The sequence below is a fragment of the Herpailurus yagouaroundi genome, unplaced genomic scaffold, assembly GCF_014898765.1.
Source record: "Herpailurus yagouaroundi ecotype Mexico unplaced genomic scaffold, PumYag 214, whole genome shotgun sequence".
NCBI lineage: Eukaryota > Metazoa > Chordata > Mammalia > Carnivora > Felidae > Herpailurus > Herpailurus yagouaroundi.
This window is the reverse complement of record NW_024412445.1, coordinates 8,505,571-8,521,828: the sequence shown is the minus strand read 5'-3', so window position 1 is coordinate 8,521,828 and position 16,258 is coordinate 8,505,571. Positions and strand designations below refer to the sequence as shown.

General features: G+C 35.8%; 1 protein-coding gene across 3 annotated transcripts in view; it reads right to left on the bottom strand.

Annotated features, from left to right (window-relative positions):
* Positions 1-13,686: 13,686 nt before the first annotated feature.
* VSTM2A (V-set and transmembrane domain containing 2A) overlaps positions 13,687-16,258 on the bottom strand; it is a 29,048-nt gene continuing 26,476 nt past the window's right edge. For 2 of the 3 annotated variants that reach the window (XM_040455077.1, XM_040455076.1), the window contains exon 6: positions 13,687-16,130. In XM_040455077.1, coding sequence (XP_040311011.1) covers positions 16,042-16,130 — 89 coding nt within the window. In that variant the 3' untranslated portion in view covers positions 13,687-16,041. Of the gene's footprint in view, positions 16,256-16,258 lie in introns of all 3 variants that reach the window. The other variant, XM_040455078.1, reaches the window with a different exon arrangement.

Below are 16,258 nucleotides of genomic sequence, written 5' to 3'. Positions count from 1 at the left end.
TGCTTATAGAATAGTTTTCTTTGCATAATTGTCATCATAAAAATTTTAGTAGTTTAAGGTTTTAATATATTATGCATCTTGGTATGTGAAGATTTAATTGTTGTTTGGCTTAATTTTTAATTGAAGATACTGACCGTTTGACGTAGTTAGTAACAATGGCATGTGGTTTCAAAGACTTACAAATAATCTTAGAGTGATTTGTTACAGTCCTTCCAAAATCTTTGACCTTGGTCAAGCTGAGTCAGTTTGTAGTTGGAGTATCTTGATTTTTGTTTTTTGAAAGACAGTAAACTGTGTTGACATATTTTAAAACATCTCAGTCACCTTTTTTAAATGAACAGATTTTATTTTTTAGAAAAGTTTTGGGTTTTCAGGTAACTGAGCAGACGGTACAGACAGCTAAGATATACTTTCTCATGCCCCCATTTAGTTTTCCCTATTATTCACATGTCTCAGTAGTGTAATATTTGTAACAATTGGTGAACTCCTATCAATACATTATTATTAACTAATGCCTATAGTGTACATTACCAACTACTCTTTGTGTTCTACAGTTGTATGTGTTTTGACAAATGCACAATGTCATTTAACCACCATTACCCAATATGTTTCATATCATACACAATAGTTTCCCTGCACTAAGATTCCCAGGCACTCCCCCATCCATCTCTCGTGGTAACCACTGACCTTTTACGTTCTCCATTGTTTTGCCTTTCCAGGACATAATTTATTTGGAATCACATGGTATGTAGTTTTTTCTTTCACTTAGCAATATACATGTAAAGTTCCTTTACACCTTCCATGGCTTGATTACTAATTTCTTTCCATTGCTGAGTTACATTCCATTGCACAGATGGACCACAGTTATTTATCCATTCACTTTTTGAAGGATACCTTGGTCACGTCCAGTTTTTGGTGATTATGGATAAATGTGCACATTTATGTGCTTATTTTCGAGTGGAAGATTTTTTCAACTCACTTGGGTAAATACTTGGGGGTGTAATTGCTGAATCATACGGTAACACTATATTTAGCTATGGAAGAAACAGTCAAACTGTCTTCCAAAAGGGCTGTACAAGTTTGAATTCCCACCAGCAATGAATGAGGGTATCTGTTACTCCACATTCTCACTGGCATCAGTGGTGTCAATGTTTTGAATTTTAGCTATTCTAATAGGTGGGTAGCGGTATTTTATTGTTTCAGCTTGGAATTAATCTTTTCATATATTTAGTAACCATTAGTATTTTTTTCATTGGTGATGTGCCTGCTCAGATCACTTGCCCATATTTAAAATGATATGTTTTCATTCTTATGAAAATTCAAGAGTTCTTTGTATGTTTTGGACATAACTTCTTTGTCAGATATGCATTTTACAAATGTTTTCTGTTCTGTTCTCTGGCTTGTATTTATATTCTTTTGTAACTATCTTTCACAGAACAGTTTTTAATTTTCATAAACTTTAAGTTTTCAATTTTTTCTTTCATGGAGTATGTTTCTGGTGTTGTATCTAAAATTCTTCTCCAAGTATATGGTTATCTAGGTGGTTTTCTATTTTTTTTTTTTTTTCTTCTGGGAGTTTCATAGTCTTGTGTTTTACATTTAGGTCTTATATGTAGATGCATTAAAAACATTTTTTTTTCAATGTTTATTTTTGAGAGACAGAGACAGAGTGTGAGTGGGGGAGGGCAGAGAGAGAGGGAGACACAGAATCTGAAGCAGGCTCCAGGCTCTGAGCCATCAGCACAGAGCCTGACACGGGGTTCAAACTCACAGACAGTGAGATCATGACCAGAGCCGAAGTCGGACACTTAAATGACTGAGCCACCCAGACACCCCGTAGATACATTTTGAGTTAATTTTTGGGAAAGGTATAAGATTAGCACCTATGTTCTTTTTTTTTTTCTTTTTTTTAATTTTTTAACACTTATTTATTTATTTATTATTTATTTATTTAAAAATTTTTTTAATGTTTATTTATTTTTGAGACAGAGGGAGACAGAGCACAAGTGGGGGAGGAGCAGAGAGAGACGCAGAATCCAAAACAGGCTTCAGGCTCTGAGCTGTCAGCACAGAGCCCGACGTGGTGCTCCAGCCCATGAACAGTGAGATCATGACCTGAGCCAAAGTCAGACGCTTTAACTGACTGAGCCACCTAGGTGCCCCTTCCAATTACGCTTTTATTTTATTTTTATTTTTTTGTTATTATTTTAAATTTTTTAACGTTTATTTATTTTTGAGAAAGAGAGAGAGAGAGCGCGCATAAGCAGGGAAGGGGCAGAGAGAGAAGGAGACACAGAATCCAAAGCAGGCTCCAGGCTCTGAGCTGTCAGCACAGAGCCCCGACGCGGAGCTCGAACTCACAGACCACAAGATCATGACGTGAGCTGAAGTCAGCCGCTCAACTAACTGAGCCACCCAGGGACCCCTATGTTCTTTTTTTTTCCAAGTGGGTACCCAGTTGTTCCAGTACCATTTATTTAATAGACTATCTTTTCTTCATTGAATAGCCTTGTGAAAAATCATTGACCATATTTGTGTGGGTCTATTCCTGGGCTCTCAATTCTGCTCCATTGATCTATTTGTCTGTTTTGCCAATACCACACTGTCTTGATTATTGTAGCTTTATAATAAGTCTTGACGTTAGGCAGGGTCCATCCTACAACTTTGTTCTTCTTAGGTATTGTGTTGACTTGAAGCATCCTTCTCATCACTATGTGTTGATTAACTACTGTATAAAAATGAGCCTCACAGTAATGACACAGAAATGGAGATCTGGGCTATTCTATAGTGACCTTGTTATCAAAAGTAACAATAGAAGGAAATACTTATTTTTCACCTACTATGTGCCAGGACCTGGGCAAATTACTTTGGAACTCTAAGAACAGGTTGAAGGCGACTGTCTATGAAGTGTTCATTGTCAGACAGGGGCTTAATAGTTTGGCAGTTTGGATATATATAGGTTCTTGCACACTTTGGGAACTGTCATGAGTTCAGACTTTAAGCTAAGAGCAGTTTTTCTGAACAAAATATTTCAAATTTCTATTATTTGTTTCAGCAACAAAAATGACAGAGGGTAGTGATATTTGAACTATGGTTGAGCAGATAATTCAAGTGAGACAAGAAATATCTTCACAACAAATTTAATAGTAAGGTTAAAAAAAAAGTCCTAAAAGCTTCTGGGGAAAAATCAGCTGACCAACCCCAAAATAAAATTCACTCTGGTTTCAGACATTTTCTCCATAACACTAAATTCCAGCGATAACCCGGGAAATATATATGTGCATAGGGTATTGAGTTAATGGAAAGAGTATCTAATGTCTATATTCTTTCCATGTTTACATTTTCAAATATATTTGCATATCTTTATAAAAAATTTCTATTTCAATGTCCTCTGTATCACTTATTATATATTATTATATAATATATTGTTATATATTATATATATAGTATATACTCTTCTGTCAAATAGCTGTGTCTGTAGCCAACTTTCCAACTGGAGGGTTAATGTCTTCATATTTATGATGTTCTTAACTATTAAGGATATAAGCTACTTATCTGTTTCTTTTTTTGCCTGTTCAAGATGTTGCCTTTCAAAATTGTCTTTCTTATAGAAATTTTATATTTCTCCATATTTTATCTGCTAATTTCCTTTATAATTGCTTATTTCTAATGTTTTCTGCTTAGAAGTTTTTCATGAATTTTTTCATCTGTCTTTTTTTTTTTTCATTTAATTGTCTAATCCACCTAGAATATTCATGAATCCATGGTGAACACTGACTATGCAACCACTTATTCATCAAATCATAATTATTGACTAAATAATTCCACTTTCCCAGTTGCTTGTTCATATCATCTTTATCATGCAATTTTTTATAGACACTTGAGTATTTCTAGAACATTCATCGTGTTCTATTTATCTTCCTGTCCATGTTTTGACCCAAACTACATTATTTTAATTATTGTACTTTCATTAGCTGGGAAGTTAACTCTTTATTCATTACTCTTAATTTTTTCCCCCCTGGCTATCTTCCATCATTTCATTTTCAAGATCAAACTTAAAATAATTTGGCAAAATTCCAAAACAAAACAACATCTAGCTAGGATATGTTTAGAAATGTGTGGCTTCGGGAAGGATTGTCATCTTTATAAAGACTTTTTCTGTAATATGGTATGGTTTCCCATGATTAATTTTGTGCCCTCAATATTTTTGTTTTTTTCTTCATTTAGGTCTGACATCTTTCTTCACATTGCTATTCTTATTTAATTTGTGTGTTTGTTGCCAATGTGAATGCATTTATTTTTTCATTATGGTTTTCTGGGTGGCATGTAGAAAATGCTGTTTTGTATTTTAATATCTGTCTTTTGTCATTTTGTAGTCAATTACTTGGCTTAAAATATGCCAGTTTGCCCTCTTGTGCTTTTAGGTAGATAATTATTTGTCTCCAAATTATGATGAGTATATTCTTCTTTTCAGTATTTGTTTCTTATTTTTGCATCTTACACTGGCTAGATGATCAAATCACCATTACCAAATCACAAATATCAAACAATGGTAACAGGGATCCTGGTTATGTTTCTTAGCTTAATGAACATGTTTATAGTATTTAAATTCTAATAGTATGTTCTGTTGTTAGCTTAAGATAGATTTTGTTCATTTTACTGAGAAAATATCTCTCAAATCCAAGTTTGCAAAGATGTTTTGAAAAGAATTTTGAACTTTATGAACTATCAATTTTCATCTATAGGGGTGATCATTTCTTAGCTGTATTACAATCTTATGGTATGCTATGTCATCTTATATTAATACATTTCTCTGGGCTCACTGACTGGGGCTTCCCCACATAAAAGGCTGCTTAGTGCTGCCACACTGCTGAGCATCCATCTTGCTTATAGTAAAAACCAGAGCCAAGCCCCTGGCATCATTGCCAGGAAGACCTGATAGGTAGGAGGTTGATTACATTGGATTCTTTCCATCGTGGAGGGAATGATCATTTGTTATATCAGGAACATATAAGAATTCTGTACATGAATTTCTGTCTCCTAGGTAATGCTTTTGCCAGTGCTATCATCCCAACATTACCTCTGATCAAGGAATTATTCTACAGCAGAAATACACCAAAGGATGCATGTGCACAGAATCCACTGGTGTTACCCCATACCCCACCACCCAGTAGCAGCCGGCCCGAGAAAACAGAGACATGGCCCACTGAGACTCTGTTATGCCCCAGTTGATATCGACATCCGGAAAGATCATATATGATTTGAATCAGCATCTGATATGTGGTGCTGATTTTCCCAAGGCCAGCATGTAAGGGTCCAGAAAACAAGGCTGGAAGTGAGAGTGGCTCCTTATTTTGCTCTTTTGGAGATTTTGGTTCTCAAAGGACGTAGGCCACCACCAGCATACCTAGGGCTTCATTGAATTGGCAGTTGAGATTGCTACTCGCCATTCTGAGCTTTTTATCCCACTAAACCTACTATAGATAATCAGACGTGTATTTTATAGTCTTTTGTAATTTTCAGTGTCTTGCCTTTTGTTTGGTCTTCACATTTTATTTTCTTCCACTTTTTTCCCTACCACCCAGAATTTTGCCCATTTTATTGTTTATTCAAACAACTTTTCCTTATAGCTGCTCTTTAAGGTTTTTCTATTATATCATTTGTTATTTTTATATTTATCTTTATTATTTCTTCTTATCCTCTGGTTCATTTAAAGGACAATTTTTACCTTCTTGGGTTGAGAATTTAATTTATCCAGTTTTTTTCTTGTTTCATAATAAAACATTTAAGAACATTCATTTTCCTCAAATTCAGATGTATGTTTATAAAACATTGATCATGTTGTTCCTGCTTTCTTTTATTTTTAGTGAGATTGAATATTTTCATATATATTGGCTATTTATATTTCTTTTCTTGAAAAACATTGATTATTTACCCCCTGCTTTTTAAAGCTGAGATGCTTTTCTTGTGCTTTCTGATTTACATAAGTTTTAAAAATAAGGAAGGATATTTTAGGCATATCATAATATTGAAGCACTTTTTCCCTTAGTTCTTCTTTTGAGTTTGAATTTTTGCCTAAATGAAGTTTAAGTTTTATATTGCCATTTAATTGACTCTTTCCTAACTTTATTTTGCTTGATTTTTTTTCCCAAATAGTTAATCAATTATCTCACAATTGCTGACAGAATCATTTTTTCCCAGTGATTTAGAATGCTGTCTTTATCATATGCTATCTAATATACACATTAAATGTGTACAAGTAGGTGTATATACAATTCTGATTGTCAAGGATGCTGTTGAATATTTCAAATTTTGTATAGCCTCTAGATATCTTTTAAAAAGGGTTGCAAACTCATCCGTAAGTTGAATGTAAACATTTTCCTTTATGGAGAACTAATTCTTCATGACACTATAACGTGGGTTGATTGAGGATTGACGTTTATGGTGGGAATATGGAAACTGACAGTGTGGCATTTTTACGCAATGACTCGTACTTTTAGGATGTTCTCAGACACTTTCTTCTACATGATGGTGGACTGTTGTGGTGTGCTGGACTTCAGAGATAACACTAAGTTCCAGAAGGTTGCATAATTTCCTGGTATCTCATCTTGAATCTCTCCCAGGGGGCAGTGGTAAATGGTTTATTAAAAGCAAAGGAATAAACTACCATAGAAGGCATGGCTTTCCGACAAAAATCAAGTGATGTTCATAGTGATTCTTCTGGCAAGATTTTTAGTAGACCCCATATATATTAACAAGATACTTTGAGCACAATTGGACGTGTAGAGCTGTAAGTATCAATGGGCAGAGCTATTTGCTTCATGGCCTGGGCCATATAAGAAGCCTTCTTTTCCTCTAGTTTGCACTCAAACCTGGCAAACTTTCAGGTCACTCAGTAAGTCGGAACAGCACAGCAGACACACATAGTGTGTGTGTATACAAAATTCAAACAGGCCCATGAAATATGGGACTCTTTTTAGTATTAAGAAGGATAAGGTGTGACATATTTCTTCATTGTAGAAGAAATTTTCTGACATGCTTCAGACACCGGTTCAATTTTACTTATTTCTGCATTTTGTATAAACAGAAATCTTACCATGAGTATATCTTATGTCTTTAATCAATCAGGTATCCATTACAGATTTAAAATCCATCCGTAATGTTGTAAATAGCCCTAATTAAAGTATTTTCTTTGTTATCCAGTATATTATTTTGTGAACATAGTATATATACATATATGTTACTATTAATGATAATTGGTGTTCTTTCCAACTATGGAACATTAAAATGCTTCTGAAAACATACTTATATAATAAATATATGTGGGATAGTGGGTTTTATTGTCTTGCTCCTCAATTTTGAGTATAAAGGGAAAATATCCAATGTGCCATAATGCAGTATGGTATTTGCTGCAACAATTTTGAAAATACCCATTACCAGGGTAAGGAAGGACTTTTCAAGTTTTTAATCATGAACGGATGTTGAGTTTCATCAGATGCCTTTCTTTCATCTCCTGAGATATGTGCATACTTTTTTATTTTGTCAATGTTGTCACAGGAACTGTTGTGGTCCCTATGGAATGGGGCTCAGCGCTTCCATATGTTCAAGCAAATTCCTTACCTGCCAATATCTACAGTTCTTTTCTTAAAGACTGTCTTGGAAACTGCAAAAGGCTATTCTGCTCATGCCCAAGGCAGGCTTGTAGCGGCTGGAAATGAACCCTGTTAACTTCCTCCCCACAGGGCCAGCCACCCTCAGCCAATGAGTGGCAGGAGTTGGCATTTAAATACTCCGGCTTCTCCTTTGGATGGTGATAACTCTGAGGTGTGTTTTATTCCAGGTGCTTAGTCAGTTGCCTGTAATGGTAGCTGGCTTGACAACACAATCTGTCTTCTGTCTTCTTTCCTTCTCTTTGACTCATGGTTCTTGAATCTCCCAATAAATCAATTAGACTCAGATCCTCTCTCAGTTTTTGCTTCTGGGGACTATAATCTAAGACCATTGAGCATCTCATTGTTGGTGTATCCAACTGGGCATTCCTGAAATAAACCATGTTTATTCTATGTGATATATTATATACTGATGATAGGGCGCCTTGGTAGCTCAGTCAGTTGAACGACTGACTTTGGCTCAGGTCATGATCTCACTGTTCTTGAGTTTAAGCCCCGTGTCGGGCTCTGTGCTGACAGCTCAGAGCCTGGAGCCTGCTTCAGATTCTGTGCCTCCCTCTCTTTCTGTCCCTATCCTGCACCTGTTCTCCCTCTCACCCCCCCCCTCTGTCCATCCCCTGCACTCTGTCTCTCTCAAAAATAAATAAATATTAAAACAAACTAAATATACATATATATGTGTGTGTGTGTGTGTATATATATATATATATATATATGGATTTATTTTGTTATTCTGTGGTTGATTTTTGTGCCTATATTCATGAGTTAGATTACCTGTAATTTTCCTTTTTTCCACCGTTACTGTGAGGTTTTTTAGCAAGGTAATGCTAGTCTCATAAGGGGAACCAGAGAACAAGCTACACTTTTCTACTCACTTGAGGTTTTTGTGAAAAACTGGAATTATACTTCCTTGGGTGTTTAAAGGCATACTTGGAGCTACCACAAACCCTATGTTTCTTAGAGTTTATCTTTCATCCTGTAGAGTGTACATATATTATTAAGGTCTCCATGGCATTATTTTTTCCTGATCTCCAGATCTTATCAACATGATGCCATCAACATGATAGATCAATAGGATTTCTGAGGGGCTGGTGAGGAGGAAAACTAAATTGTGGCTCAGACCTGGAGAGTCCATGTAATTGTGACGCAAGATGGCAAAGGGGTACTTTCATCTCTGCTAGGTGATGAAAGTATCCTTTTATTTATTTTAGTTGCACTAAAGCAGAAAATTACCAAATTATTAACTGCAGAACAGGTGCTAAGAGTTCTGCTGCTTTGCTCCAGTAAGTACCCATGTTTAAACCAGCAGCTACAATGCACTCATCACCTAAATCTGCTTGTGATAGGCTCGACTCAAGACTCAGCTGTCTTTTGTGCTACCAGAGAAAGAGGTAAATGGTTTATCCATGACTTTAATAGTGTCACTTTTTTTCTGTTATTGTTTCTTATTGACTATTTTGGTGAAGAGGAGAAATTCCAGGGTCCTTCAAAAACATGTCTATTAGCTAACTGGGCAGGGAAGTGATGTGGAGTTTTTCTTCTATTGCTCTGATTAGACATTTCAACTGTGTTTTTTGGAGCTGGGGAAGTGACTGCAGGTGGGTAGAGTGGTCTCTGTAGCCAATAAGAGATAAGGATAAATATTCTGTGAACTGCCTGCCTCCCTCATTTTCCACTAGACGTGTCAGGGATCCCAGGATACAGTATTAGCCCTGAGTCATTGTCCAGTAACACCCCACGTCTGAATATTTCTCTTTCTTCAATGCACACTTACTCTCCAAACGTCTCAGGTCCTTTAGGGGAGGCTGAAAATAATGTTCTCAGAATTCACGTGAAGTATTATTGTTGAGACCCGTGATCCATTTCACGAATCTGACTCTGGCAATGAGTTTGAATGAGGAGTGAGACTTTGGTATGGTGGCTCAAAACTCTGTTTCCAAGAAAAGGTGATCACACAAATCAAGTGCGTCTTTAAGATGGCCGCTTTTCTATTTCCTTCTTTCAAAACATTCTGATTACCTCTCTGGGTTTGCTGCTTGTTACCTGACTTTATTCTTGTGGTTAAATGCCATATTCTAATGTCTTCCACCATTTCTCAGGTATCTGAGGACAGCCATGGAAATAGACTTCAAATATGCTGGCATGTTATCTCTCCAACGTAGCTCTCAAAGCTTTGAAGAGGGAAATGTCCTCTGGAGGACCTTAGCAATTATAACTAGGGGTTAGGGATGTCTCAAATACAGGAAGGGGTTCAGATGATAATAAGCCGGAAAAAGAGAAAGACACAAACCCAAAAGAGAACAAAAAGACCAGAGACATGCACAATAACCCTATTAATCCCTTATCCCCTCATATGAGTCATGTCACTTTAGTACAGGAGAGACAATGCATTTTTTCCCTTGGGTCATTGCTGACTTCCTGGTTTTTAAAGACATAGGAGTTTAGAAGTCAATTAGATTACTGCTCTTTATATTATATACTGCCATTTAGATATGCTTGTCCTTTGTATTACATTTTGAATTAAAATGCGATTTCTTTCAGATTTTGGGTTGTAAAATCAATCTAATGTTGTGTGACAAGTGTTAACAAAAAAGAAAGAAACAGAACAAAATAGAAAATGTTAGAGTGTGTTTCACTTCAGGCACACAATAAGGGTAAATATTATTTCGTGAAACTTTTGTTTCTTTTCATATACAGTAAAATACAACAAAATATTCGATGACTCTTTAGATTGAAAACAATTTCAAAGTTCATATGGTAGACAGTTTATCTTATGCCTATTTATTTTTAACATCATATTTGATTCTTTTCTTGGAGCATATAGGAGGTAAGTAAGCCTAGCTTTTTTTTTTTTTAATTTTTTTTTTCAATGTTTATTTATTTTTGGGACAGAGAGAGACAGAGCATGAACGGGGGAGGGGCAGAGAGAAAGGGAGACACAGAATCCGAAACAGGCTCCAGGCTCCGAGCCATCAGCCCAGAGCCTGACGCGGGGCTCGAACTCACGGACCGCGAGATCGTGACCTGGCTGAAGTCGGACGCTTAACCGACTGCGCCACCCAGGCGCCCCAAGCCTAGCTTTAAGAAGAGTAGATACATGTGATTTTTCTGAGTCATGCCTACCTCAGAATGATTTTTGTTTATTTCTTTAATAACGGAAATATAACAACTAAGTAAAAATTATTTTGTCACAGTATTTCTCCCACTTTCCTCTGTAATCCATTTTCTTCTGGGATTTGTATTGTGGAGGACTCTATGATCTTATTTTTTTATTTTTTGATTTTTTTTTTTTTCTGTGCACTTGCAGAATTTTCCCCTCCCTCTACCTTTTTAATTACTATGTTACACCAAGTGTCTAGGAGTCTCTTTTATTTCAACCTGTCTGCACTTTGAGTTCATATAATTCATGTTTTTACTTCAAATCACATTTGTAATTATTATAACCAGTTCAGTACTACACCAGAAGCAGTCCTGATTATCTCCCCAATTTTTTCTTTCCCTCCTCAAAGTTATCAAATTGTAAATTAGCATTAAAATGTAGTTACCTTCCTTTATGCCTACTCTATCCCGGAGCCCCCAGACAAAAGTATAACTTGACTATTTGAGAGATTCAATTTTGTTCCCAAAGGAGTCTTGCTTACAAGCTAAAGTATATACAATAAGTCCAGATGTAGCCTGTGTCTGGATCTCAGAATAATAGCTCACCTTGGAATTTTCACAAACTGTTCTATTCCTCTGTCCTTGCTTAGTTCCTCTGGCTCTCCCTTGCCTGATCTTATCTCCTGCCAACCTCCCCTCACTAACTACACCCTTGTGTGTTTCTAGTGCAAGAGCCAGCCTAGATCGATTTCCCCTGAGGGAAGTTTCCTTTCCCTGAAAGCTTCTCCCAGATCCTTGCCTGAGGGGCTTCTTGTCTTTCAAGCTTAAATATTGCCTCCTCTGAGCAGCCTGCCCTGGTCACTTCCATTCACACTCCTTTATATCATCCTACTGGGTTTTCTTCTTAGAATTTATCACTAGCTTATATTCCCTTGTTTCTGGTTGTTTCCTGTCTGTCTCTCCCTAGATACAGGAAAGGCCTTTACCCGTTCCATAGGTGAAACCATAAGGTCTGTAACACTTCCTAAATGATAGACTGTACCCTAATTAATGGGCAGTTCTAAAATTAAAATGATTTGGGCTTCATATTTGAAATTATGTGCAAGTCTATTTTGTAGCTGTGTAGTCTTAACTGCAAGATGAAATTATCAGTTTATGAATGACCTCAGATTACATTCACCTCTAGCAATTACTTTTTCTTATAGGAACTACTACTAAGTTATATTTAATATTTTGTTTTTTATATAAGATCAAAACCAAGACTGTTTATTTGAATAGTATTTGTGTATATCTTGTAAAATTGTATTTTAAGTTGTTAGCTTTGGCTCCAAAAACAAAACAAAACAAAACAAAACAAAACACACATCATCTTATATCTGTTATTCCATGCAGTATATGATAAATTTAAAGGAAAATTTTTTTCTGGATTTAAAAATAAATGTTTTCTTATATACATATGAATATCTGTATACAAATACACACACACACACACACACACACACACACACACACCCCTACTATTTCCCTAAACATGTCTTGCTTCCAAGGACTTGAAGGCAAATTAGTTTAAAATAATAATCAGGTCCTTTTAGGTGCTCAGAAATGTCTAAGCATTCTTCTGTGGGACCGGCAAACCATAATCAAATCACTTTCAGAAACAGTGAATGCAAGGGACCTTAGCCATAAAACAAATACACATATATCACTTCATGCCTGTCAGAATGGCTAAAATCTACAACACAAGAAACAACAGGTGTTGGTGAGGATTCAGGAAAAGGGGAACCCTCTTACACTGTTGGTGGGAAAGCAAACTGGTGCAGCCATTGTGGAAAACGGTATGGGGGTTCCTCAATACAGTAAAAATAGAACTATCCACAGACTCAGCAACTGAATTACCAGGTATTTACTCAAAGAATACAAAAACACTAATTCAAAGGGATACATGCACCCTGATTTTATAGCAACATTATCTATAATAGACAAACTATGGAAAGATCCCAAATGTCCATTGGCTGATGAATGGATAAAGAAGAAATGGTATATATATATATATATATATATACACACACACACACACACATATACACACACATACACACACACACACAATGGAACTTACTCAGCCATCAAAAAGAATGAAATCTTGCCATTTGCAACGACATGGATGGAGTTAGAGTGTATCATGCTACGTAAATAAGTCTCTCAGAGAAGGACAAATACCATATGATTTCACTCATATGTGGAATTTGAGAAACAAAACCAATGAGCAAAGGGAGAAAGAGAGAGAGAGAGAGAGAAAGAGAGAGAGAGAGAGAGAGAGAAAGGGAGGGAGAGAGGCAAACTAAGAATCAACTCTTAACTATGGAGAACACGCTGATGGGTACCAGAGGGGAGGTGTGGAGGGATGGGGGAAATAGGTGATGGGGATTAATGAGTGCACTTGTGATGAGCACAGGGCGACTTATGGAAGTGTTGAATCACTAAATTCTATACCTGAAACTAATATTTCACTGTATGTTAACTAACTGGAATTTTAAAGAAAGCTTCAAAGAAAACCAAATACACATATGCAAAAATATGCATAAAATTTTAGTGGATCCATAGACTCTACCCAGTTAGCTTGTTTACTAACTCAGAATAAGATCTCCTGCTTCAGATGATTTTTGTTACCTTATTTTATCCTCAAGTGTTGGCATTGGTATTGTTTCATTTGTAAGCAATGTGTAAGTCTTTAAGAAAGAATGAAAGAATCTGATTTGAATTCAAGTAAGCAATTTCAAATTTTTATGACTTTCTCTTCTGAAGAACGTTGCATAACCTTAGAAGTCAAGGTTGAGAAAGTCATATAACTTATTTTTCAATCTTTATTTCTAGAATCATGGTTACCTATGAGGAATAGTCCCAGAGCAATACAAGGTGAAAACCACTAGAGATACTCTTTAATTTTTAAAGGCTTCTATTCCAATATTTAAGGTTACACATTAACTTTTCGAGTTTGGAGATATAGTGTATCATGTTCTTTCTCACAGACACCGGTGAGCCAGACTCTTGGTAATGCACTGACAGAGAAGACTTGATTATTTTGGACACTGACACAATGAATCTAGTGAGAATTCTTCCCAAGCCAGCATATATCCTTTATTACGAGCGAGCATGGTAAACATCATTGATAACAGATACACATCTGTCTTGCTTTAGAGTTGACCAATCTCATGACCTGAACTTTGGGTAAAAAAATTACATGGTGGATTTTCCCAGCCTGACTGAATTAGAATCAGTATGCTAAATTACGCTTGAATGTATATGATCTTTAGAGGCCAGATAGACTCGATTAATATTTACCTTACCATTAATTTATGCATTTGAAGTATTAAATTTTGAAAGAAAATAAATTTCTAGGTTAATAAAATAGCGCAATCAAATCCTTTATTTATTTTTCTCATTAGACTGAAATAATAAACCAAATGGACAAGAAAAATGTCAATAAAAGTTTTAGCCTGAAACATTATTTCTCAAAGATAATGTTAAGATAATATGAAAATATGCGCATTGCTTGTAATTGAAGTGCAGGAAAATCAATGCATTTACCTTTGAAAAGCAGAGGTATTCATTGCCTTCAAGCTTCAGTTTAGGACCTCAGCCTGCCAGCTACTGGTCCTACAGAGATGATCTTCTGGTTTTGTTATGAAAGGGAATGGAAGAATCTCTCTGGAAGGAAAACTTAGGTCATTTCTATCTCAACCTGTACGTATTCCATAGTGTATATGGAGCACATTAGTAGTTTTGCCTATCATTCTTTGCCAGAGTAGAAAACAGTTTCCAAATGAAATAATCTGAATTATCATAAAGCCAAAAAATAAGAAAGAAATATTTAAAATTGTAATTCACTTAACCAGTGAAAACTTGAACACATTATCTTCTTTAGTTGGAGACTCGCAGTCATCTTTTGCATATTATATTTAGCCAACAACCAAATTTTAATTTTTAATTAGGAGGCATTAAAATATAATTAGCAGCAAATAACAGAATGACAAATCTACAAAAATTCATAAAGGTCAAAGGAAGCAGCATTTTTAGCCACAGCAAGAAGTGTTCTTCCATGAATTTAGGGAATCATGGTGACCACTTCATCTTCTCCACATTCACCTCCAAGGCAAATTTTCTAGAAGCAACATTGCTTTTTGAAAACAATAATGATGATAATCATGTGGGGATAGCTGTCAAAACCAGAAAGTGTACATTCTTCAGAGTCAAGAGACCCTCAAACCTCAATAAACACCATATATAAAGGAACATAGCAAATTTCAACACAGCATACACACAACAAAAGTAATTCATTTATCAGAGACCAATACAATTTTGAATATGCATTTTCCAGAAGGAAGCAGAGGGCAACAGAGACCACCTGCAGCTGTCAGACCTGTGGAAGTGAAACATTGCATTACAAAATTCACACCAATATATGAATTATAAGTGAAAAACAAATGTGTTATCTAAAAAAAGTTGGTTGGTGACCCAACATATAGATCTCTATATGTATATATTTATATATATAATGATAAAAATCAGCTTGCATGAGGGTCATAGTCTACCTACTTTGAAGTTATATCACACATACTAGAAGCAATTTACAGAATTTGTCAAGTTTGCATATACAGGAATTGCAAAATGAATTAAAATACATTGAAATATAGAACACTCAAAATGTATTTATATAAACCTCCCAGGATTGACAGGGATTGGCCGTAATCAGCACTTGCCACCATTGAACAAAAACTATAATCAAGAAGAAGGAGAAAAAAAAATCCAAGGGAAAAAAGAAGAAAATTAAAAAAAAATCCTTCTTTTATCATGTCTTATTTAAAATAACGTTCTCCTTGTTGACACGCAGTGTTGATGATTTTGTTGTTGCCCCAAGATGGGGATTTCGTTTGATGATAGCTTATGTTCTGTAGCTTTTTGATTTCTGTTTCCTTCCTGCAGATAATGTGTCTTTTAGTAGGAAATCAGTGGTATCCATAGGAAATATTTACTATATCGATGACGTTCGGGCCAACCCCTGAGCAGTCAGCGAGATGATGCTTTAAGCAGCCGAAAGAAGAGAAAAAACAAAAACAAAAAATAGATCTTGCTATTAGAAAATGTCCTATCACGTCACACTAATTTTCTTGAAATAAAAGATCAGTGATTTGCCCAAGAAAATGTTATGAACAAAGCGTGTGATAGCCTCTTCGTTTATGCTTCCGGAAGCAGGCGCTCCTTGGGTAGGTAATTAGAGAACAGTGGGTGCAGAATGGTGCTTGGAGTTTAGGGTCAACTTTGCTGTCCGCTCCGTAGATTTTACAGGCGATTTGCTCTTTGCTTTAAGAAGAGAAAGTGATATTGGAAAAAAGTCAGCACTTTAGATTAAAGCAAAGCACCCTTCACAAAGCCACAAACAAGAAGCAGGACAGAAAGTCCATGGCTTGTAGCTATCATCCTTGCACCTG